Source organism: Filicampus tigris, chromosome 5, assembly GCF_054856515.1.
Source record: "Filicampus tigris isolate MCC_2025a chromosome 5, RoL_Ftig_1.0, whole genome shotgun sequence".
Taxonomy (NCBI): Eukaryota; Metazoa; Chordata; class Actinopteri; order Syngnathiformes; family Syngnathidae; genus Filicampus; species Filicampus tigris.
Window position 1 is genome coordinate 4144057 of NC_141221.1, and position 23444 is coordinate 4167500.

At 41.6% G+C, this 23444-nt stretch overlaps 2 protein-coding genes across 4 annotated transcripts; both read left to right on the forward strand.

Moving 5' to 3' along the window:
* On the forward strand, nt 1-6213 carry cdk7 (cyclin-dependent kinase 7). Its single transcript, XM_086031884.1, has 12 exons — nt 1-122; nt 1165-1224; nt 1357-1390; nt 1478-1545; nt 1630-1698; nt 2476-2586; nt 2803-2921; nt 3661-3760; nt 3838-3924; nt 3996-4145; nt 4246-4384; nt 5516-6213. The coding sequence occupies exons 1-12, from the start codon at nt 57-59 to the stop codon at nt 5539-5541; spliced, it is 1029 nt and encodes a 342-aa protein (XP_085888010.1). The 5' UTR covers nt 1-56; the 3' UTR covers nt 5542-6213.
* An 873-nt stretch (nt 6214-7086) lies between these two features.
* On the forward strand, nt 7087-23134 carry serinc5 (serine incorporator 5). 3 transcript variants are annotated; one of them, XM_086030642.1, is made up of 12 exons: nt 7087-7487; nt 15130-15294; nt 16604-16782; nt 18086-18168; nt 18562-18655; nt 19044-19255; nt 19841-19933; nt 20421-20547; nt 20686-20755; nt 20905-20941; nt 21518-21659; nt 21820-23134. In XM_086030642.1, exons 1-12 carry the CDS (start codon nt 7293-7295, stop codon nt 21962-21964), a joined length of 1542 nt encoding a protein of 513 aa, XP_085886768.1. In that variant the 5' UTR covers nt 7087-7292; the 3' UTR covers nt 21965-23134. The 3 variants fall into 3 exon arrangements, with proteins under 3 accessions (XP_085886768.1, XP_085886767.1, XP_085886769.1); XM_086030641.1 differs by having other exon boundaries at nt 7089-7487; nt 21515-21659; XM_086030643.1 differs by lacking the exon at nt 7087-7487 and adding an exon at nt 8374-8573 and having other exon boundaries at nt 21515-21659.
* Nucleotides 23135-23444: the final 310 nt, after the last annotated feature.

The following is a 23444-nucleotide window of genomic DNA, read 5'->3' on the forward strand; positions in this document are numbered from 1 at the left end:
GCCTTTAACAGAGCGGAAGTTGACACTTCGGGAACTATGAGTAGCATTTAACCGTGATGGCGTTTGATGTAAAGTCCAGAGCCAAGCGATACGAAAAGTTGGATTTCCTCGGAGAGGGCCAGGTGAGCGGTCTCGATCGTTGTCTGTGTTTTATTTCTCTCACCCTTAAAGTTTGTTTCTGTTCCAGGCTCTGTCTTTCTGCTTGCATGGAACAAAGCTAGTTGCATGCTAGCAACCCGGTTGTTAATGTCAACAAAGCATCTGCGACGCACACTAGGACTCATTGATGATTTTTTTCCATCAAGAGTGTGTTTGAAATTATGTCAGTGGGGCCCTCCCTTTCCACCAATGCTCATTTTTACGTCGATTGGTGTATTATTACTCCTCTTTTCATGATTACGTGAAGCATCGTCGCTTCTCAAACTCAATCAAAGTCCTTTGGTGTGTTATTACTGCTCTTATTATGACTACGTTAAGTATCGCCACTTCTCTAACTCAATCAAAGTTCACATGTTCAGTTTTCACGGGGTGAGCTCGACCCCACACAACGCTCTTATTGTTTCCGAAATATATATATTATCAATAGTTTCGCCGTTGACTAAACCACATGCGAGATTATCCATTTCTGGGGCTCTGGCACGGGGATATAATGTAATTGCTTTGCCGGAACGTATCACTATATCCAATAAGATTGATTTGTTGCAGTCCATAGGGGGTATGTGTGTAGTATCTGTGAAATGCGATAGAGTCGTCCCCCGTTATTCGTGGGCAATAGAGACCGGACCGGCCCGCGAATAGCGAAAATCCGTGAACGCACACTGACATGCATTGGGAAAATGTAATCATTCTTTACAAATCCCAGAAAGTATATAAAAAAATGCGTATAAACACTCACAATATGTTTTCCGTGAAAAACGGGGGCATGGGGAGACAAATCTATTAAGCAATACTGAAGAAAAAAAATCTGTGAATATGTGAATGGGAGTCGACTGTGTATGAAAGTCATAGCTGTCAAAATATGAATGTGTTCTAGTTCAGCACTGTGTGTTGTACAACACAGCAGCGAATGAGTACAATTTTACCTTGAGGGATTATAGTGAGTATAATAAATTGCCCTCGGTATTATTAAACTTATCCATCCATCCATCTATCTCTGTTCTCTAGTTCGCCACAGTGTACAAAGCCAGAGACAAAACAACTGACACTATAGTAGCCATTAAAAAGGTAAAAGCTTGCGATCTTGCATTATCAGTTGCTTTGGGATGTTTTGCTGCATGTATATTAAATTCTTATTGAACACCCTCCCACTCCGCAACCACCCTCACCCCCCACCCCCACCCCAACCACCTATCTTAGATTAAGGTTGGCCACAGAACTGAAGCTAAAGATGGTGAGTTTTGAGTCATCTGGCAGATCGTGTACAATATATATGCCATAGCAACTCTATAAAAGCATCAATGCCTATTTATGTTTATAGGCATCAACAGGACTGCCCTACGGGAGATCAAACTACTGCAAGAGCTCCATCATCCAAATATTATTGGGGTAGATATGTTTTTATTTATATTACTCATGTGTTACCACACGTTAAGAATTGGTTTATAGAGCTTTATAACCTTTGTGTTTTAGCTGCTGGATGCATTTGGACACAAATCAAACATCAGTCTGGTTTTTGATTTCATGGAAACTGACTTGGAGGTAAAACTTTGTCTATCCTTGAATGATATATGTTTTGATACATCACGTTTATCTGCTGTAACTCATCCATCACATTTAAATCTGCCTGTCATTAGCACTGGTATTATCTCCTAGTTAAAGTCACCATTATCTTCAATCTGTCGTTATAATGCCGTTCATTTTTATATCATTTATTAAATCCAAACATGAACCATTCACCTTCCCAAATGTGCTTTCATTAGGTATTTATTTATTTATTTATGAATGACATCTTGGCTTCCGATGCCGCAAGTCACAGATAAAGTGAGAGAGTCACGCGATTGACAAAAAAACAATGGAATAATAATAAAAGCAATGCAACCATCAAAGTAACTGAGTATTTTTTTTTATACAATATGTTGTCCCTGTACATTTAGCATACACTGCCCTTGATAAATGCACGCCACTCATAAATCATGACCAAGATTATAGTGCTTTAAAAAAAAAAATCAATAACTTTCCACTCTTGGCGCCAACAGTCAATCGGTGCCATTAGCAGCTTCGATGACATATGATGCTGCACTCAAGGCCGGTGCTAAAAGCTTATTCCTAGGCATGTAAAAGACGGAGGGTTGTATTCATTGCCTGTAGGTAACCACACTGTAGGTGGAACAAACAGCACTTCAGAGTGAGATCTGTTATCCGACTCTAGCCACGCGGCGTCTTTGACATCATCCTCATTTATAGATTGTAAATCATCACAGCTATCTAGTTGCATTTACTGTATGGTCTATTTTTCTCTCTCTTTGTTTTTCAAAGGTGATCATCAAGGACACCAGCCTGGTGCTGACTCCAGCCCACATCAAAGCCTACATCCTCATGACTTTGCAGGGATTAGAGTACATGCATCAACACTGGGTCTTACACAGGGTAAAGACAAAATATACCATGTATACACATGTCCACAGAGTTGTTTCTAATGTTGCTCCAATGGAAAATCTCATAGACCATTTAAGGTTGTAATGCAGACAGAACCTCTGCCTGGTTGTAGTCACAATGACAGATGGTCAAGAGAAGGCCAACGTATGTTAGGGAGGAACAGAGTCATACAGATTATACTTGACATTTGCTGTTTTGAATTTCCAGGATTTGAAGCCCAATAATCTGCTGCTTGATGGTAACGGAGTGTTGAAGTTGGCTGATTTTGGTTTGGCCAAAGCCTTCGGCAGTCCCAATAGGGTCTACACTCATCAAGTTGTGACCAGGTCTGTGCTGCTGTTGTATGTAAACTAAAGCGGGCGGGGGCAAGGAGGAGAAGCGTGATGACAATTATAAAAACCCATGATTGACAGAAAAAGGAAAATAAATAGAATGCTTTGAATTGGCGGGAGTGAGGCACAAATAGATTTTTTTTTTCCCGCTTTACAATGTATACCAAATGCCAGGCGGTACCCCATCTTCAAAGTTTATATTTAGCAATTGTGGCGGATTGAACACTTGAACAAAAGAATTCACCAGAATCTATTTTCTCCCTGCCCTATTTTTCATATTGCCAAATATTTTTGGTTTGGAATGAATTATCACTCCCACTTTAACATAATAGAGAGTCACTGTATTTTTAAGGATATACTGTACTTTTTTACATGGTAGGGTACATTATTGAAAATACATCCGTAGCATGATTCAAAGTTCAATAAAACTCCAAACTGCAGCCACAATAATAGACACGTTAAAATAAAACCTGACATTCAGGATAAAAATAATTCCCATCTATTGTGTGGGGTTTGTTCCTGTTTTCTCGCACTTTCCCATAACATGATTGTTAGATAAATTGCCTATAAATTGTGCTTGGTTATAAATATGTATGTGAATAGGTTGAAAGGCTCCTACTCAGCCGCGACCCTAATGAGGATAAGTGGTATAGAAAATGGCTTGATGGTTCATGCTACATTGTTGAGGTGTACCTAATGAAGTGACCAAGAGTGTTCTACTTTACTTTCCTAGGTGGTACCGCTCTCCCGAGCTCCTGTTCGGCGCCCGAATGTATGGAGTCGGTGTTGACATGTGGGCGGTGGGATGCATCCTGGCAGAGTTACTCCTTCGGGTACCCAAATATTTTATGAAAAAGCATGTAAAACATTTTCGCTGAACGAATGCTTTTAAGTGTTCTTTTTAATATAGATACCATTTCTTGTTGGAGACTCTGACCTCGACCAGTTGACCAAGATTTTCGAGGCTCTCGGGACGCCTACAGAAGAGACATGGCCGGTACGCATTTGTTTTCCTCATTTGGTCCTTTTTCTTTTTCCTGCCGTTATATCATTTGTTTCACTTTACAGGGAGTAAGCAGTCTACCAGACTATATGCCATTCAAAATCTTTCCTGGCACACCTCTTGAGCACATATTTAGTGCAGCTACAGATGACTTACTGGAGTTGCTTCATGGCCTCTTCACATTTAACCCCTCAACTAGGACCACAGCCACACAGGTGATCTTAGAAACTGATGTCTTCAAGAGTACGTCTTTAGTTTTCCAAGTGCTTTGCAGATTTTTTTTAACACTGACACTGTAATCTTGATACATAACAGGCTCTGAAGATGAAGTACTTCAGCAATCGGCCTGGTCCCACACCTGGCCCCCAACTTCCCCGACCCAACTGCCCAGCTGAAGTCCTGCGAGAGAAGGAAACAGCCGGGCTCAAGAGAAAAATAGAAGGCCGGGAAACAAGTAATGAAAAAAAAAAAAAAAAAACCGAATCTTATCTGACACTTCTACCTATAACCCAACCGCTGCCATGATGATTTGGCTTCAGTAAAACAGCACTTTCATTTATGGGCAGCAAGAGGTTTAAGATTGTATGTTTCACAGGGCTGTCAAAGTTAAAGCGTTGACTATGGAGATTAATTAAAATTTTATAAGGCGTTAAAAAAAATTAACTCTGTTAACTCAGTTTTATTTACTTCCTGTGGCAGCTGACCTCTGCTCACTTTGCAGCCAAACATAGAGGAGAGTTACTGTCACAATGACGGACTTTTAGGTAGTTTTACTTTAAAAAGTTGCACGACTGGAGAATTCATTGGAGAATTCCAAAATAATTTGCGCACTTTGCTAAGCTAAATTTTAATACCATATTAGTTGTACGTCTTTGGTGTATCATTCAACAGATGTATTTTACAGGAAAAGACTCATATTCAAGGATCAAAGAAAGCTATTAGGACAGCCTTTGAATCAAATTATACTTTTACTTTTTTTCCACATTAATTCCACAATTTTACTAAAGGAAATATCGGTTCCAGGCATCGTAAAAAAATTGTAGTTGAAAAATATGATTAATCGCAATCAATTATGGAAAATTTTGTGATTGATTAGTTTTAAAAAATGTAATCGCTTGACAACACTAATTTCACACCATCATACTCACACCCAGGTCACATATAATCTGTAACCTAGAGGACCCTTTCAGCAGTGGCTATTTATACCAGGCATATAAATCGCTTCATTGAAAGTAGCAATTCCAAAGGGTGTTGGCTCCCCGATTCTTTATGCAGTGGACGCAAACACACACGTTTCTGCTGTTTAAGTGGATTGTGGTAGGGCATATTTTACTTTGGTGTTCGTGGGAGGTTCAAAGCTTTTCCGTCTCTTCCTGTGCTCCTGTGGTTTGGAAAATATCTGGGTTGACTATTCCCTATAGTTGAAGCTGCAAGCATATTACAGAGAGAGCATTTAAAGACACAAATAGACTTTCTGGGTGTGTAAAATGTACATTACAAGTTTGTAGTGTGTTTGTGTATCGTTATTTTCTGATGTTAGTTCTTAATGTGCTTATTCTATGAATGTTCTGTCTTTGACTTTCAGATACCGTGAAGAAGTTGATATTCTAATCAGATGTGCATGGCATGGCGCAGGACTGATGTGTGCTGTAATGTCAAAGGTACTACTGAATCCTGCAGTCCAGCAGGGGATGAACAGTACAACCTGTGGTCAACAAGCACTTCTGTGATGTCTGAACTCCAGCCAACAACCTGCTGGATTTGGGCTGTTCATCCATCTGTGACAGAAAAAGAGAAGGGCCGCACTAGCAAGCCAAGGATCGTCTGTTTTGACAATATGGACAAAAGTGTCGGTATCTAGCCATTACACCCTCAAGAACCACCGATTCACCCCAAAATAATAATGACTAAAACATCTGTAAGGTCACTGATGTCGTATAAGAGGGACACAGCTCGTATTATCTTTTCGTATTTCATCCCAAAGGTGTTTGGGACAGTCAAGTTCTTGTGCACCAAACTCATCTGACCACACGTGTGTCGGCCATGCTTGTGCACTGGGACTCAGTCGTGCTGGAAGGGCCTTCCCCAAAGTGTCACCGCACAGATGGAAGAACAGAATCATGTGTATGTAACATGAGGAATTGTTATTCAGGGTGAACTAAGCAGTGTTGCCCAAGCTCTGATTGGGTCATTGATCAGGAAGTATGTCTCACTACTTTTGTCCATATTTAACGATGTATTATTATTTTTTTGTATATAAAACCAATAAATGGTGCAAATACATGAGCTGATTTCTCTGGAATGATACATGAAATGAATGGTAATAGTAAAATTACTACCTCATTAGTTCATGACCGTTTATTGCACTAGGTGGGATAACATGTGATAACCGATGTTCATGCTAGTTTTCCATGTGTGTGAGCATTCACACAAACACCCTGAGCATTCCTTGGAACGCAGTGACCAACAGCAGACGTGGACAGGGTGGCCAAATTAGTATCACACCTGTACAAAACCCGAGATCATAAATTACACGATGTTATGTTACAAACAAAATTCAAACTACCGATGTATCGAAATGGATCATATTGAATGGAGATTTATAACATGAATAAAATCAGCCCTAGTTTTGTAAGAATTGGTTTATCATAACTACATTTGTTAGTAAATTTTGGCTTCATCATTTCCCATTTTATAACATCAAAACTCTGATCAATTAGAGGAGGTACACAATATATATAAAAAGTTGCTGAAAAGGTAAACTATATTTAACATTGAAAAATGTTACTAGTAAATGTGCTGACATGCTTCACTTGTTGGATAATCTCAAGGGTTTTAAGGATTTGTCCTACCTAAGGAAATAAGAGAATTTTCTCAAATTCATACTTTTTACATGATGCTACACAATATTTCAAATCTTTGGAGGTACATATTAGAAGGCTAGATTAAGGTGTCGGATAAATTTAAGAGATTTACAACGCAGGACAAAGTGACCAAAATTTCATAATTCACCTTTTGTAAAAATTGAACTGAAGTACAGGGAGTGGGGGCATCATTTGGTGTTGGGTTTGTGTAGTTTATGTCATGCACAAGGATGGGCAGCTAAAGGTCCTTGGAGAAGATGAGTTCATCACAGCACTTATTACCGGTACTTTGTTTTGTTCTTTTTGATCAAAGCTCTTGTGTCTGTGAAGCTCTATTTGTAGGTTAGCATTTAAAGACAGATTCTCCTCTGATGTCCGGCCAAGCTCTCTGATTGCAGTGCCTGTGTGGATGAGTTGTTCTGCAAATCTCCCTAAAATCATACACAGTACAAGCTCTCCTACGAGCTGGATTACCCGTATTTCATCCATATCAGCAAAATGGACACGGTGAGAACGTCACTCACTGCAAGCAAAGAATCAAGGCGGTCACGGCAGCTACCAGCTCACCTCCAGGGCTACCAGAACCCTCCAGAGTCACTAAACCTACAGCCCAGGTCTGTTAGTCAAGATGGCCAGCAAGTTCCTGCACTCGGCGCCCTATCATGTCATTCACCAGCAACAGCAGTCAATAAGGTGAGTCAATGGAAAACAGCACCACAAGCATCCTAATTTACCAATGGTGTATGGAAAACACCAATTCCTACCCTAAGTGAATGCGACCTGCAAAGCCATTGGTCCACAGACTACTGCCAGCATTGCAGCGATTATGGCGAGTTAACTTTGGGCAGTTCAAATGAGGATTCTGTTAAGACTTTTTTCAAAAGTGAGGGAAATGATGATTAATGTACTGTATGTACTGTATTTTGTGCAGACTTTGCCTCTCTTAAAAAAAAAAAAACTGTACCATGTGTCCAAACTTCACACGATGATAGTATTCCTCTCCAGGAACAAGAATCCAGTGGAATGATTTTCTACTTATTGGACGAATGTTTTTTTTATGGCCGTTTAAACGTGAGGGAAGTTATGAATTATATACAGTACTGTACTGAATTTTGTGCAGACAGTTGTGACATGCGGGAAAGCATTTACCGCAAGGTTTAGAATACGCGCGCACTCAAAAATGTAGGAGCGGAGTTAGTTTGACCACGGAAAAACAAAAGCGTGATAGCTTGACCGCAGTGAAAGAACAGTGGGTGGCTTGGTGTATACCATGAAGCAAAATCTGGATGTCTTTATTTTTGTCTCATATTCATCTTTTGATGTGAAACCCACGTGTAATGTGTGTCTTTGTAATATTTTCACAAACCTCATCCCCGTCCGTTCAAAAATCCCAACTGCGTCCCCGCCTGAAACATATGTTACCGTAAATTCGTGATCTCGTATCTTATACTAAATTATGTATTGTACGCTGTAAAGTACAGTAACCGCGGTGCATTTTACCGCCCTGATGTGCAGTGTCGACTCTCGACCACAGGGAAGAGAAGAGTGTGTTTGTGGGGAAATGAGAGAAGGAGGTTACAGTAGTACAGTGGCGGTATAGTATAGGAGAGGAAAGGAGAGGAGAGGCGGGCGTATGGGAGCTCGGGGCTGTGCAGAAGGACAACAGTCATCTCTTCCATCGCGTTTTTTTTTTGTGGCGTTTTCATGTGTTCCCATTCCTTTCTCTGAAGCTGGTTGTCGCGTCTCCATAAGATGTGCACTCCGTGTTGTATCTCGCAGGTGAGGACGAACGCGTTTATCCCACTGTCGTTTTTGATGGTTCCTCTTGGTGTAGTTTGACACGAGCGGCGAGCGTTCCTTTGTGGTTTCCGCCTGATGTTCCCATTTACAGAGCCGAGGTCTTCGATCAATTAGCATTTTATTAGGGGGGGGTGAAAATTGTCAGTTACTGTTAATAATTAATCTTATAAAAACGCAAAATTTCCGTCACTCATTGTTGACGGGGTTTTATTGCGATACTGATGGGCAACAAAGCAGCAGCGCTTAAGTGAGCTAGCTAAACATCAGTTAGCAGGGACTGCTATTAAAAACATGTCGTCATTGGCCGTCTGAGCTGATGACAAATCAACAGAGGAAATTGCTGCGTTTTTCCGGTCGACGTGTCTTCACCGCTGTATCAGACTAAAGATGATTTCCCATGGTTTGCATTCTGCGTTTTGCTAATACTGTACTCCAGTTCAACTTTTGCAGCCGCTGACATTTTTGCTGTCCGCACAGCAACATATGTACCAGTTTCCAGTCTGTAGTTTCTGCACCAGCAACTTTTGCACTTTGCTTAAAACACGTGGCAGTGTTTGCTTTGTATTTTTAAATGTTATCATTTTCATCATCTACTCATCCAGTTCCTTCATTTACATTGGTGGGGTTTAAATGATAAAATGCTGAATTAGATAACGCTGAACCCATAGTATTGTTATTATGCTCACCTTGCTTTTCAAACCATTCTTGGTAATATTCATAATTAGTATATGTACTTCATTGGATATTATGTTTTTCATTTCCATAGTTCAAGGTAATCCATCCAAGCTTTTTCTGCATTTACCCTATATTATAAGCAGAAACTCAATTATGTGGAGATGTCATAGCATTGCCTCAAAGTACTTGCATGTCACGCAACTTCTATTCCTTTGTACAATATTTGTAGCACAGTGAAACGATGGATAGCACGTTTGCCTAATAGTTCTGAGGTTTGTGTTCAAATCTCGGATTCAGCCTCCGTATGTGCAATTTTATGTTATCTATTGGGCTTATCTCAGGGTAGTGGGTACTCTGGCCTTCTCGAACATTCCAAAAACTGAACTCAACTTTATTTATACAGCGCTTTCACAACGGCTGCAGCTGTAAGAAAGCACTGAACACATGAAATAAAACATTCACAATAATACGAACGTAAACCTTCAAAATCGTTTTCTCCATTCCTACATATTGTCACTGTCCTGTGGAAAACACTTGTCTATTTTTTTCAATTTTCGTATTTTTACGTGAATGGTGAATCCGTGTTACAGACATTGCATTAACGTTGCATTGCATTGACATTGCATATATAAAGAACAAAAAATATAGAAAAATACAAATTAAATTGAAACATTTGTGGCAGGCTACCAACTCAAAGCTGCCACCTTTGAACACCCCCCCAAAAAACTCCCCAAAACATGCAGGATAGGTTATTTGAACGCTCTCAAATTCACTGGTGTGAATGTGAGCGTGATAGTGGTTTGTCTCTACGCGTCTTGCGAAAAACAAAGTCAGCTAGGATAGGCGCCAGTTTACCCGCAACCCTAACGAGGATAAGCAGTATAGAAAATGGATAGATGTAGTGCGGCGGCACAACAGTGTAAATCATGTCGCTGAAATTAAAAGCTGCATGCTTCGTTCTGTGGGATTCACATCTGCTCTATAAGATGCCACGTTAACCAGATGCTGTTTTTGTCTGTCATTCCACATGCTGCTTTTCCTGAAGCCAAGATGTTGAAATGTTGTCATAGTATCTTCTCAAAGCATTTAAAAGGCGCTGTAATCACAATCCTGCTTGCTACACTGTCGCATTTTTGAAAGATTCATCCTCTGCTTGTAATGAAAACTTGAACGTGAATTTACTGAAATGTACACAATCACACGCACACAATGCTGATCAACCCTCACCCCAGTAGAGAGATTTTGCCCACTGCCTCACCGCTGAGTTGCTCTGCTCAGGAATTTAATTACACAAGCACATCTCAGAAAAACTCTGTTCTGTTTTTCGTGCTTGCTTCAGTGACAGGGAGATGTGGAAAAAGAAGGGGCTACAAGAAAAAAGGAGAGGGTGCATTTTGTAGCGGTCCTGGTCATTTTCTAGTCTTTATCCTAGACAGGCATTTTGTCTATTTTTTGTGTGTAAAATGTGTGCCCATTGCGGTTTCAAGGAGCCCGAATTAGAATGCGGTCTGTTTATTTCCTCCTAGGCCCGCAAATGGAAATGAAAAAATACTGAGCGTTGTTTGGTTTGGAAATAGGAGTGGTCATAGTGGGGGAGCAAGTCACTCATAACATCTCAGTGAGACAGGAGATGTCCACCATATTGCAGTGAGGTAGGGGGTAGGCTTCCGCCCAATGTTGAGTTTGGTCCAAAGAGCTGTGAGTTTTGGCTGTGACTGTACGACAGCAATCAAACCATGTGGAAGGATGTAAGCTGCACAGCTAGGCTACATGACTCTCTGGCACACTACACGACGACAGAGAGGAATCTGAAAGCCACTTCTTTGGTATTGATTATTGTGCCGGGCTACCAGTTGGATACACACTTCTGAAAAGACAATTTTTTGTTCACATTTCTTTATTTACTGTACGTTATCACGAGTAAATGATATTCAAATATGTGATGATACTGGTCATGTTAATGATAATGATGACTTACAGTAATTGTCAATAATGATTTAAAGTAAGACAAAAATGGACATTAGAATGCGACACTTTGTTTCTGTTCATCTCTGCAAGCGTTTCCATTTTCAAATGGCCACAATATTTCTAAGAAATCACAATGTCCCTTCACTGGTGAGCTTTCATGTGGTCCTTGGGGCCTGTACCCACTGCTCTACAAAGCATAACGTCGCTGTCCTGTGAAAAACACTTATCTCCAATTTTGGAAAGTTTTTAAATTTTCACTTTAATGCGACGTCTGTAACGCGGAAACATGATCCATGTAAAAATAGGAAAATGAAAAAAAAAAATGGAGATAAGTGTTTTTCACATGACAGCGACGATAAGGAAATGAAGTAACTGTAAAAATACACATTATATTTCAGCTTCAAAGCAAACCATTTTTCTTGGTTTCCATTCCTTCTTCTTTTTTTTTAACTAATGGTTATCTTGTTGCCAAGTGAACAGCACAGCTGCTGTAGTACCACAAGCGTGACAGCTGATCCGCAAAGTCTGTTGATAAGCTGTAAAAGGCACTGGACTTGTAAAATTATCACCCCAAGTTAACAGTTTGGCTCCAGTCCCCTCTATCACTCATTCGCTCTGTGCTGACCGTGTTATTTAGGCATAACAAGAGAGTCCGGTGTAAAATGGATAGCATAGATTCTACAATTTAAGAATCGTTAACATAAATTCCAACTCACCTGCACAAGTTAATCACCTAAATGGTTGGGCATCATTTAAATTTGGGCGATTACGGTTCCTCGATTCGATTCCGATTCCTAACGATTCTTTTTTTTTTTTTTTGGTTTTTTGTTTTGTTTTTTGCTCTCCAGTAGAAGTTGGATGTTTTTGTTTTACACTGTAAAAAAAATAACAAATCATGGAAACATTGATGTGTTATCGTTTTAACAAGTTGGAGTGATTAACTTAATTTTTCACGTGAATGGCTAAGCAGTTACCATGTTACATGTTTGACTTTGGCTGTGTGAGGTTGATTCATTTCTATTTCCTTTAGTGAGCCTCTGCTGTTTGTCAACCCCCTACACACACATATTTGTACTTTACTTGTAGCTATGGGCTGTGTTTGCCAAGGAAGAAGCAAAGACTTGGTTTGCATAGAAAACAGAGGACAGATACATTTTTGTTGTGTGTACACAGCTGCCTAGACATAGAAACAATGGTGGTGTCACAGTGTAAGGTGACCCAGTGTAGCTCTCACAGAGGGAGGGAGGCCATGCCATGAATCTTTTTCTATTGTCGTTGACGTCGTCCCCTTTTCTTCCTTCCCCTCAAACGTTTCTCCTCGCTCCTCTGCTGTAATTTGAGACAGCGGGGAGTGTCGAGAGTTTCGTCTGAACTGTTTCTGTCTTGTGATTCAACCTAGTCAGCGTTACTTCACTATCATTATGATCTTAAAGCGAAATCCTTAACTTCTCTTTTATTACTAAATCATGTATGAAAGACAGAATAGGAAAGTGCATTGCATACTATTTAAGATACATGAATTGGCATGTAAACACATGATCAGATGTGCTCTTTCTTTTTGATGATACAATTTGTGGTGATGGTGAATATAAGCAGGATGGCAAATCTCCCTTATTTTTTGTCTCTCCATGCTATGGACAGTGATCTATTTTTGAGGGTGGCCAGATTGTACTACCGGGTCAACCCAAACATATTTTTTTCCAGAATATGTTCTATGCAGGTCCACTAGTTGAAACAAGGCAATCAGATAAATATTGCGTTTGTGAAATAAAAGTTAATCCAGTTTTTAGCCATCTCTAGGGGCGGCCATTTTGTCACTTCTGACGACTGAAAATGACCGCTCAGGTAACGACCAATCACGACTCAGCGATTTTCTGAAGCTGAGCCATGATTGGTCGTTATCTGAGCCCCGAAGATCTGAGCTGTCATTTTCAGTCGACAGAAATGACAAAACGACCGCCCCCTGAAATTGCTAAAAACGGGTAGATTTTGCTGCTTAACTCATATTCCACGAAGGTATATATATATATATATATATATATATATATATATATAGAAGGGATGGTAATTATCCTAAGTGCCCTGCAAGACAGCTCTGCTCAGATATTGGATAGAGGTTTTGTCTACATTTTAAGCCTTGACCAGTGCCAGATGGTGATGATCCTCTCTTCAAGACCGTAATCAAACTCTTAATTTTAGGCGCATTAACTTTGAGATATTTCCTGTTGTCCTCTTGCTGCTGTGTCCTACAAAGAGGATCTCTGTTGCTAAGAGTGCAGTTCACACCAGAGAATGTGAGATGGGGTCAAAGGGCAGATGAATCTAACAAAGACTGGGTGAAAAGTGGAAAAAAAAAATAATCTAAAACCGGTAACAGTAAGTTTCTTCTGGGTGGGGAATGAAAGAAATATGACATATCATTTTTGGGGAAACTGACTGTGCTCCGGCCTGTTGAGACATTTGTGAGGCTCTTGGCTCATTTTCTGCAGAGGACAGCAATTGGACCAAGGAGGGAGTTTTTTTGAGGAAGGATAAAGATCTTTTTGTGGGACGGCCAGAGCGACATGACAAGCAAGCAGGGGGGTTGCGATGGACATGGAAATAGGGACATATGTCATAGACACGCTGACCACCTGTCGATATGCTTGCCGGGCAGACAGGCAGTTGAAAAGAGGCCATGAAGTGGATAAGGCCAGCGTTGGTTACCATGGATTCTCCTTTTTGTATGGGTGTCTTAAGAGAATTTCTATAGACAGCCTCTTCTGGTTCTGCCCCTCTCCCTCGCTCACTCTTGGCAGAGTCTGTCATTTGCCCACACACAGTGCGGAGTTCACTGGTGGAACACCCCCTAAACTAATGAAATCCAAACACCCTCTCTGTGAAATGCCCATTTGTTTCCCGGTTAATTTCACTCTGTAATGCCTAATTAATCACCCTTTGAGCAGGACGTGGGTGCGAAAGCATTATCTTGTTAGGCAGCATGGAGGAAAATGCTGGCCACGGGAGCTCAAGTGTGTTGACACGGCCTTTGGGAGGAGCCGAGGATCGAGCCAGGAACTTTGCCAAGACTTGCCAACCCTGCGGTCTGAACCGCACCTGCTAAAGTTTCTATTTAAATGCCACAAGACAGTCAAATGAGTAGCTTGAATATGTAGGTCATAATCATTGTGAGCGACAAAAACTCGCTCTTTGTCACATTTAGAAATTATTGTATCTTTCAAAAAGGACAACAGACTCAACCACGTTTCCTAATCTCAAGAGATCTACATCAGTCTTACCTCACATTAAAACTACATGGCAGTTGACATCAATTAGATTATATTACAGTACTATTACAATCCCTTGTATAAGACTATTTTGCAGACTGGTTTACCCACAGGACATATTAGAAATTGGGGTTGAATAATTATGGAAATTGCGATTTTTTTTTTTTTTTCCCGTAAAAATTGCAATAGCAATACGAGGAGGCGGCTCAACGCCGACTCATTAAACATCTTTTCGTCTCTTTTGGCTTGAAACATGCGGCCGAATTCATCGTCTTGAAGGGGAAGTCAACCCAAACATGTTTTGTTTGCAGGCCCACTGGTTGAAACACGTCATTCTGATTAATATTGCCTTGAGTTGAATATGAGTTAAGAAGCAAAATCCACCCGATCTCAGCTAGCTCAGCCGGGGCGGCCATTTTGTCACTCCTGTCAACTGAAAGTGACATCCAAGTTGCTCGGGGGCTCTGATAACGACCAATCATGGCTCAGCTTCGGAAAAGAGGGTGAGCTGTGATTGGTCGTCGCCACATTGAGACATAAGAGGTTTTTTGTCAGTCTTTACGAGAGTATGCTAATGTCTAATCTGTCCCGTCTCTTCGTCTTCTCTTCTTCCCTCCACAATGCAGCTGGCCTGCTGCTGTGGCTCAGCGGCCTGCTCGTGCTGCTGTAACTGCTGCCCGAAAATCAAGCAGTCCACCGCCACCAGAATCATGTATACGCTCTTCTTTCTTTTGGTCACCGTCGTCTGTGTCATCATGATGTCCCCCACAGTTGAGGAAGAGATGAAAAATGTAAGTATGCACAATTGCACACAACACACCGACATTTAAGGAAAGCCCCGAAAAAAATGCACTCACTGAAAGAGAATGCTGTATAATGTGTTGTTGTTCCACACAGAATTCAAGGCACATATTCAAGATGGAAACAAGTCTCGGTCGGGCCTCTTATTTATGAACTCAATTCATTAACGAACTTGAATTATTTAAGAGCTTCACATGCCCAGATTCGGCATGATTTCAACACCTAGTGGACAGTTGAATTTTCTTCTCGTGGTTGTTCCATAGGTGTTGTCTCGTAACTTTTTGTGCATGTGTCGTGTATCCACTCTTAGGAAAACGTTGAGCTGACTGAGCATGTGGAAACAAGTGAACATTTCTTCTGCTGAGGAGGGCAACGTCCTTACACTATTTTCTTTGTTTGCCGTTTTCAGTTAGCCATATTAAAATGACTCCCCACTGTGTAGCTCCATGTTTTTTTTTTAGAGTAGGACCTCCTCAAGGCCAATCCAGGCAAAACATCCCGTTTGATACCTCCATGTATCGCTTGCTGAGTTCCTCTCCCCCTCACACACACACGCACGCACTTACGTCACTCAGCGGGAAGTCTTTGGCTATAGGAACAACCATTGTACGAATGAGGGCTTTGAGATTTATCGCAGTTTGAAACAGACAACCCTTTCCCTTTTTAATGGACATGCAAATGAGCTCCTCAACATGTGACAAAGGATTCCAAAAAGGGCCTTTGACCGTGCGTGTCAATCTGACTTGCTGATAACTCAATCTGCTGGTGTCTCAAGGTGGCTGACTAAATTCTTTTCTGCACTTAAGCTTTGACATTTTTCCGGTCTTTCTTTATCACGTTTGATAAGCGCATCTTGGCTCACTACACCGAAGGCCACAATAGTCTTTTATCAACCCCAAACATTTAAAGCCTCCTCTAAGAGAATTAAGAATTTTCTGTTAAGGCTGTTTCATGATGGCAGCACCAACAAATCCCAATCGTGTTTCGCGTAGCCTCGGTCGTCTCGATTCGGTCCTCATCAACTCGCAGAACACACATGTCTGCGTCGCCCATTTTCATGTCATGAAAGGAGACTAGACGGGAAAAAAATCAGGGGTTGTCGTTCCTGCCTGTTCACTCCTTTTGCCCCTTAATAGGCGTGACGCTCAGAATGGACGCTATTGGTCCTTTTCGCTGAGGCCTAGACAAACACGAGTGGAGGTGGCGGGAGGTGGGCGGCCGGGGGGGGGGGGGTTTCAATGTGGTTCAATACAGCAGTGAGCTAATCCAGTTTGGCTTTGTGTGTATGTCATCACTTAGATCCCCTTTTACAGCGAATTGTGTGAGAAGATGAATGCAGGGAAGAACTGCAAGACCCTGGTTGGTTACTCTGCCGTCTACAAGGTGTGCTTTGGCATGGCCTGTTTCTTCTTCATCTTCTCCATCTTCACCATAGGCGTCAATAACAGTACTGGCTGGAGGGCGGCCATACATAACGGGTAAGAATTCTTTGCCCCAGTTGACTTGCAAACGTTGCTTCTGGCCATACCTTCATCCTAAGCATTCGATGTCATAAGGCGCAAAAACTTTCGGTGCGGGGGAGACTTTAGCGGAGCGCTCTGTTGATGCGCTGTAACGCTAACCCTAAGTCCCGAACCCACTCAAAAAGAACAGGGACTGCTCCTTTCTTTAACAGTAGGACAACCAGAATTCTAAAACTACCAAGCCGATCTTCCAGAGCGATCATTTCGACAGTTTGTGCTCTGTCAATGTCATCATCGTCTAAAATTGTTATTACTCGCTGTTTGAGTAGCAAGTAAATGTATTTTATAAAAATCCTGTTGTATCTTTTCATTTAAATGATGTTATGGAGCTGCTCTGCGCGGACCACCAGGGTCCACACAGTAGCGTCTTTCCTCCTCTGGGGCTTCAGACAGAGCCTGTTGTTCCTTGGCTAACTCTGGCCTGTACTGCCAAAAATGGCATGACTCCCATCACATCCGACAGACAATATTTTACTGTAAACTAATAATACCCGGAACTGTGTTGCCACTTCCACTGTAGCGGGCTGTTCTTCACTGGGCTGGAGGAAATCACACACACACATAGGCAAAGTCAAAAGGCCAGGAACATCATTCATCTTATGTAAACAGAGAAACAACACACCAAAGTTTGAGAAGCGTCATAATGACGGCTCTGGGAATTGTAGCGTTAACAAAACTACGCCTCGTGTGGTTGATGTCTGGATTACATCAGCAGGAAGAAAATGCCGAGGACAGGCTATAGTGCTATCGCTATAAATTAGCAGAGCTGGGCATCGCCTATTTCCCGACTGCATGTTTAATGGATCCACGTGGTGCCAGTCACGTCGAGAACGGACTTAACTTGTACCACGTCACACGCAGGTGCCGCACTCCTGACACGCGGCCGAGTAAGGAAAAAATACAAATAAAAGAGTGTTGTGTACCTTGCGGTCCCACAGGCGCAATGACATGTGCCCCGTATTGTTTTTATTTCACAGATCACCACGCTGTGCGCGTGTGTATTGTTTTTGCTTGAGATTTTTACTTTGTTTGGCGGCGTGTCACATAACTATGATGCGGTCCACGACAAAAATTTGTTTGACACCCTTGGCATTATAAACATTAGAAGATCTCACGAGACGGGACATTACAAGAATTACAGTCTCAGAAGCCAAACACTCTGTTGTACTTATAATTGAACTTGATCGAAACTGTCGAAATATTGCTTTTATTTTGTGGGAAATCCAGTCTATCAATATTATGTCATTTTTTTTTCCAGGTTCTGGTTGCCAAAGTTCATTTTGCTTGTGGCGAGCTGTGCAGGAGGCTTTTTCATTCCACAAGAGGAAATGTTTCTGGAAGGTAAATACTTTTTTTTTTTTTTTTTTTTAGATACTCATTTTGACTTTGCCCACCTTTAAAAGGTATACATACCATAAGAATGTATAGTAGCCTTTTTAGCTGTGCTTATTATCGCAGTAGATACTACTGTATGTTAATGTTGAACTACTTTAGCATGTTGCACGGACGCATCTCCAATGTAGTCAAGACGATTTTAAACACTGCATTTTTTTTTTTTTTTTCTGCCGTCAATTTTTCCAGTTTATTTACAAAAGAAATGTTGCACACTAACCAAGCTTTTCACAAGCAACCCAGTTAATGCACGTCGTCGTCTTCTCATTCAATCAGAGTCGTCGGTTGTCTGGTAGAACGTTGTTGTTGTTGTTAACAGACTGGCTTCCATGTTTTCCCCAGTGTGGCGCTATATTGGAGCTGCCGGCGGCTTCTTCTTCCTGCTGATCCAGCTCATGCTACTCGTGGAGTTTGCCCACAGATGGAACACAAACTGGTCAGTCAGTCTTGGCGCACGATGCCACGTCAATGCAAATGGCGCTCGTGTGAAACTCAAGAGGGTGGGGCATACTCCTTTTGTGAGTTTATTTGAGTTTAAAAAAAAAGTTGAGCGAGAGAGTATTTTAGTGGCTGTGTTGTTGTGGGACGAGGGACCTGGGCACTCGGCCGCCGCTGCCCAAATGTAATGAATGTGTTGCACTGGCTCGCCTTCAGGAATAACTCAACCAGACCTTTCTGTCTTTGATTTATTTCTTTAGGACCCAGTTGGTTTTCTCTGCCTTTTTCCCCTTTTTATATTTTCGTTTTGCGTTACCCACGTTCATGTTGTTTTGTGCCCTCTTTTCCTTTGATCCCTTTCGCCTGGTATCCACTTGTGTACACAGGAGCTCAGGAGTGAAGTATAACCGCTTGTGGTATGCAGCGCTGGCCCTGGTGACTCTGGTGCTATTCAGCATTGCGGTGGGAGCTGTGATCTTCATGGGCCTGTACTACACCCACCCCACGGCATGTTATCTCAACAAGATCTTCTTGGGCATCAATGGCAGCCTCTGCCTCATCATTTCTCTGCTTGCCATCTCCCCCGTCATACAGAAACGTAGGCACCTCGACTCACAAATGCAAATAAACGTTAAAGCTTCTTTAAAGCGGAAGTCAAGCCAAAAGAATATGTTCCCAGCAGGCCAACTAGTTGAAACACGGCATTCTGATGAATTTTGCGTTTGTGGAGTATAAATGAAGCGGCAAATTGCACTCGTTTTTAGCCATCTCAGGGGGCGGCCATTTTGCCTTCTGTCGACTGAAAATGACATCACAACTTCTCACAACGACCAATCACGGCTCAGATTCAGAAAACAGGTCAGCCGTGATTGGTCGCTGTGAGCGGTTGTGATGTCATTTTTAGTCGACAGAAGACAAAATGGCCGCCCGCAGAGATGGCTAAAAACGAGTGGATTAGCTCTTACTCCACAAACGCAATATTTATCAGAATGCCTCGCTTCAACTAGTGGGCTTGCATAGAACATATTCTTGAAAAAAAAAATGTTTGCGTTGAATTCCACTTTAAATGTTTCCTTTAAAAAGATTGCTCAATTTGTTTTTGCAGAGTGGAAATCTTTTTTTTTTTTTTTCATAGATTCTTAGGTTTAATCTCACTATTCTTTTTACCTTTGTGTTCCCTCAGTCCAGCCAACATCTGGCCTGCTTCAACCGGGAGTTATCAGCGTGTATGTCATGTACCTCACCTTCTCAGCCTTCTCCAGCAAGCCGACAGAAAGTGAGTATCAATGAATAAAAGTCACAGTGATTATGAACCCATGTCAATCGAGAATAGCACTCAGGCGTCATTGGTTCATGTTAGGCCCGCTGCACCTGAACTGGACAATCGCAAACAAACTCCAGTCGGCGACTCGTAACTGCACACCTGGCAATTGCCCCTCGCACACATACTAACTTGCTGCGACGGGAAAACTGTGAGTCCTGGTGTTCTAATCGGGAAACGAGGTTTTAGGAGCCGCAGACAGAATCATTTTATTGACCCACGGACAGCAAGGCACATTTGCCAAGAAAGAAGCGGATTTTTGTGGTGTTTAATAGACTAAGCTGCTTCTCCCCCCGCGTGCCCCACATTTTTGCCATCACGGTGTAGCAGTCTCCTCAACCTCGGTTTTCAATAATTGATCATTCTTGTACTAATGCATATGCATGATATACTGCTCGACACGCCTGCGACTAAAAGCTGCTGGTGCCTTTTGGACTTGCAGTGGTGGAGAAAGATGGCCTGAACACAACCGTGTGCGTCTTTCCTTTCAAATCTGGGAAAGAAAGTGACAAGAAGATCGTCACAATTTTGGGAGCCGTTATCCTGTTTGGCTGCATCCTTTACTCCTGGTAACAACTCTCACTGTGATAACTGTGTAGGAACTAATTAGAGTCAGTAGTCGTCTGGTACAGCACATGATCAAAACAACCAAAAGACTTGTAATGGAAAATAACAGCCTCTCTGTTTTCCCGCCCTCCCTCCACCAGCTTGACCTCCACGATCAAGCGAAGATCTGCGGCGCTTCGAGTGATCCGAAACTGCGAACCGGAGATCGAAGTAAACCTTCGAATATTTTATTCAACTTCAATTAGATTCACAGAAGCTAAACAAATACTTTAATTCGTTCGACTCGAGGGGCATTGTGTTTTTTTTTTTCCAAGACATTTTCCCCACACGAGTTTAATCTGTTTGTCTTTATCCCACAGAGAGCCCGTTGCTGCTTCTGCTTCGGAGATGACACTGGTAGAAAAATCACTTTTTTTTTTTTTTTTTTTTTTTTCCCCCCATTCCCTGCCTTTCACACCTTTTCATTTCCTCCTGGCCTCCCACCACCAACGCTTGCTTGTCCCTCCAGCCTGTTGAGTGTGTGAATATTTTCCCAGCGGTGGTGTGCGCACACGCAGCGCTTCTGCTCATTGTTATTCATCACACTGATGTGGAATGGTGAGAAAGTATTGGTCAGCAAACGCGGATGATGTCACTGTTACTAGGAGGTTGGCGTGACAAAGTGTGGAGCCGTTTGTAGGCTACTACCGCCCCCTGCAGCATATGGCGAGGGTGGCCAAACAATCCAACCTAGCGTTCAGAAAGCATTAAATAGGATTTTTTTTTTTCAATATTGAATTTAAATCAAATTGCGCACTTTGGGTCAGAGTCAGATAAAATGATGGAAGCTTTACAGCTTCTGACCCACATATACATTCATAGAAATTACAACCTAAATTTGATGAGATATGATTATTTGCAAATGTGTCCGTCCCAAATGTTTTCTTTGGAAAAAGGGAATCGATCTAACTGAAGCTGTTCCACTTCCAGAAGACTACGACGATGAGAAGACCGGTGCAGGCCAAAACGTGGTGTATGATGAGAGCGAGGCCACCAACTACAGCTACAAATGTTTCCACTTTGTCTTCTTCCTGGGTTCCCTTTATGTCATGATGACCATAACCAACTGGTTCCAGTAAGTCACCATGCTTGCTCTTATTTACTCTGTTTGAATGGAGCAGGGTGGACGTGGCCTGCGGGTCTTACTGCTTTAAATGCTCACCAACCTCTATTTCCTTTCTATTCCAGCTTCTAAGTACAGGCGTTCATTCAAAAAATTGATGTGTCCTTTTCAGCTACGACAACTACAGGATTGAGAAGCTGTTGGATGGGAGTTGGTCAGTGTTCTGGATCAAGATCTCCTCCTCGTGGGTCTGTCTCCTGCTCTACATGGGCACTCTCATTGCTCCCATCATCTGCCCCAAGCGCTTTGAGGCCTAGGACGCAGACACCACACTCACACTCTGGTCAGGTGACTTCCGGTGTTCAAATGTCGCCATGTAGCTTTGAAGCTGAGCCAAGGGACCAGTGATTACCCCCCCCCCCCCCCCCCACACACACCTATCTTTAACCACTGTCCTCTACTATCTTCAGTTTTGGAACTGGAGGAACATCTGATTCCTTTTATTACAAAATGTGCACATTTTTGTGTCATGCCGTTGATACCTTGATGGTGTTTTTGTTACTTTTTTTTTTTTCTTTACAATTCCTGTTTCTGGACGTTTTGTACTACAATCTTGTTGAAAAGCAAATTCTATTAGTTGTGGTCCATGTGCACACTTTAAATTCCCGCACCATTTCTGACTTTATACTACATTTGGACGTTTTCCCCTGTGTGAGTCTTGTATTTGTTGTATCATAAATTTGAAGCAAAATAATCTGGCCAATCTGTTTAGTGTGTGCTTTGTTAGACTGAAATTATTTTGGTTTGTATGTTTATATTGAGTCCCTTTGTGAGGGAACGTGTAAAAACTGAGTTACATTTTAAAAATTCATCTCTCAGGCTTATATCCAAGAATGCTTTGTTATATTGTGTGCCCTTTTGTAGATTTTTTTTTTTTATGCGAGCAAAAAAGATGCTTGTTGTTTTAGGGGTTTTTTTCAATCTCAGTGCTCACTTTGAGCAAAATGTTTTTGGGTGGAAAAAAAACAAACCATGTATACAATGTATTGAACTGCTCATCATTGTTGTGTAGACTAATCAACTCCCTTTCTTATTTTGTCACTTTCTTATTTAACAATATAAGCATGTACCTGTTTGCCAAAGTTAGATGATTGGAAAACAACTACTGAACTCTACATGGAAAATATATTAACTTGCTGATGGTTTTGTGTTTCCAGCACATTGAAGACAAATCAGCTTTTGTCTATTTTTATGCATCACCCTACACTAAAAACCAAACGAAAACATGCTCTTAAATTACGCAACACTGGATGTTGAGTACATGGTAAAGTTACAGAAATGCTTATTAACAGTAAATTGTTTCTTACACACCACCAATAAACCCAATTGTTTTCCTAACAAATAATTTGTAGTAATTTATGTACGTTTTTGCATACATTGTATTGTGGACACATTCATTAAAGCGAACATTTTTTTCAGCCCTCACACCCTTTGTTGCTTTTGGTGAAAATGTATTGGAATTCATGAACGTATTGGTTTAAAGGAACAAACGAATCGGCGACATTCATCCTCTTCAAGTCCTTCCTGTTGGACAGAATAATGTACACAAATGCAATGGAACTTCGACTCAAACACAATGGTTGGATGACTTCCAACGATGAGTGTCTTGAGAATGTGGCCTGTGACCAGAAGGTCCCACGATCCGTCACTTACAGTGGCTTAAATAGGCTGGGGTGGGGGTGGGGGTGGGGGTTTAGACGAAGGCCTTAATCTTAAAGTGACAGCTCCGTGCTCCAT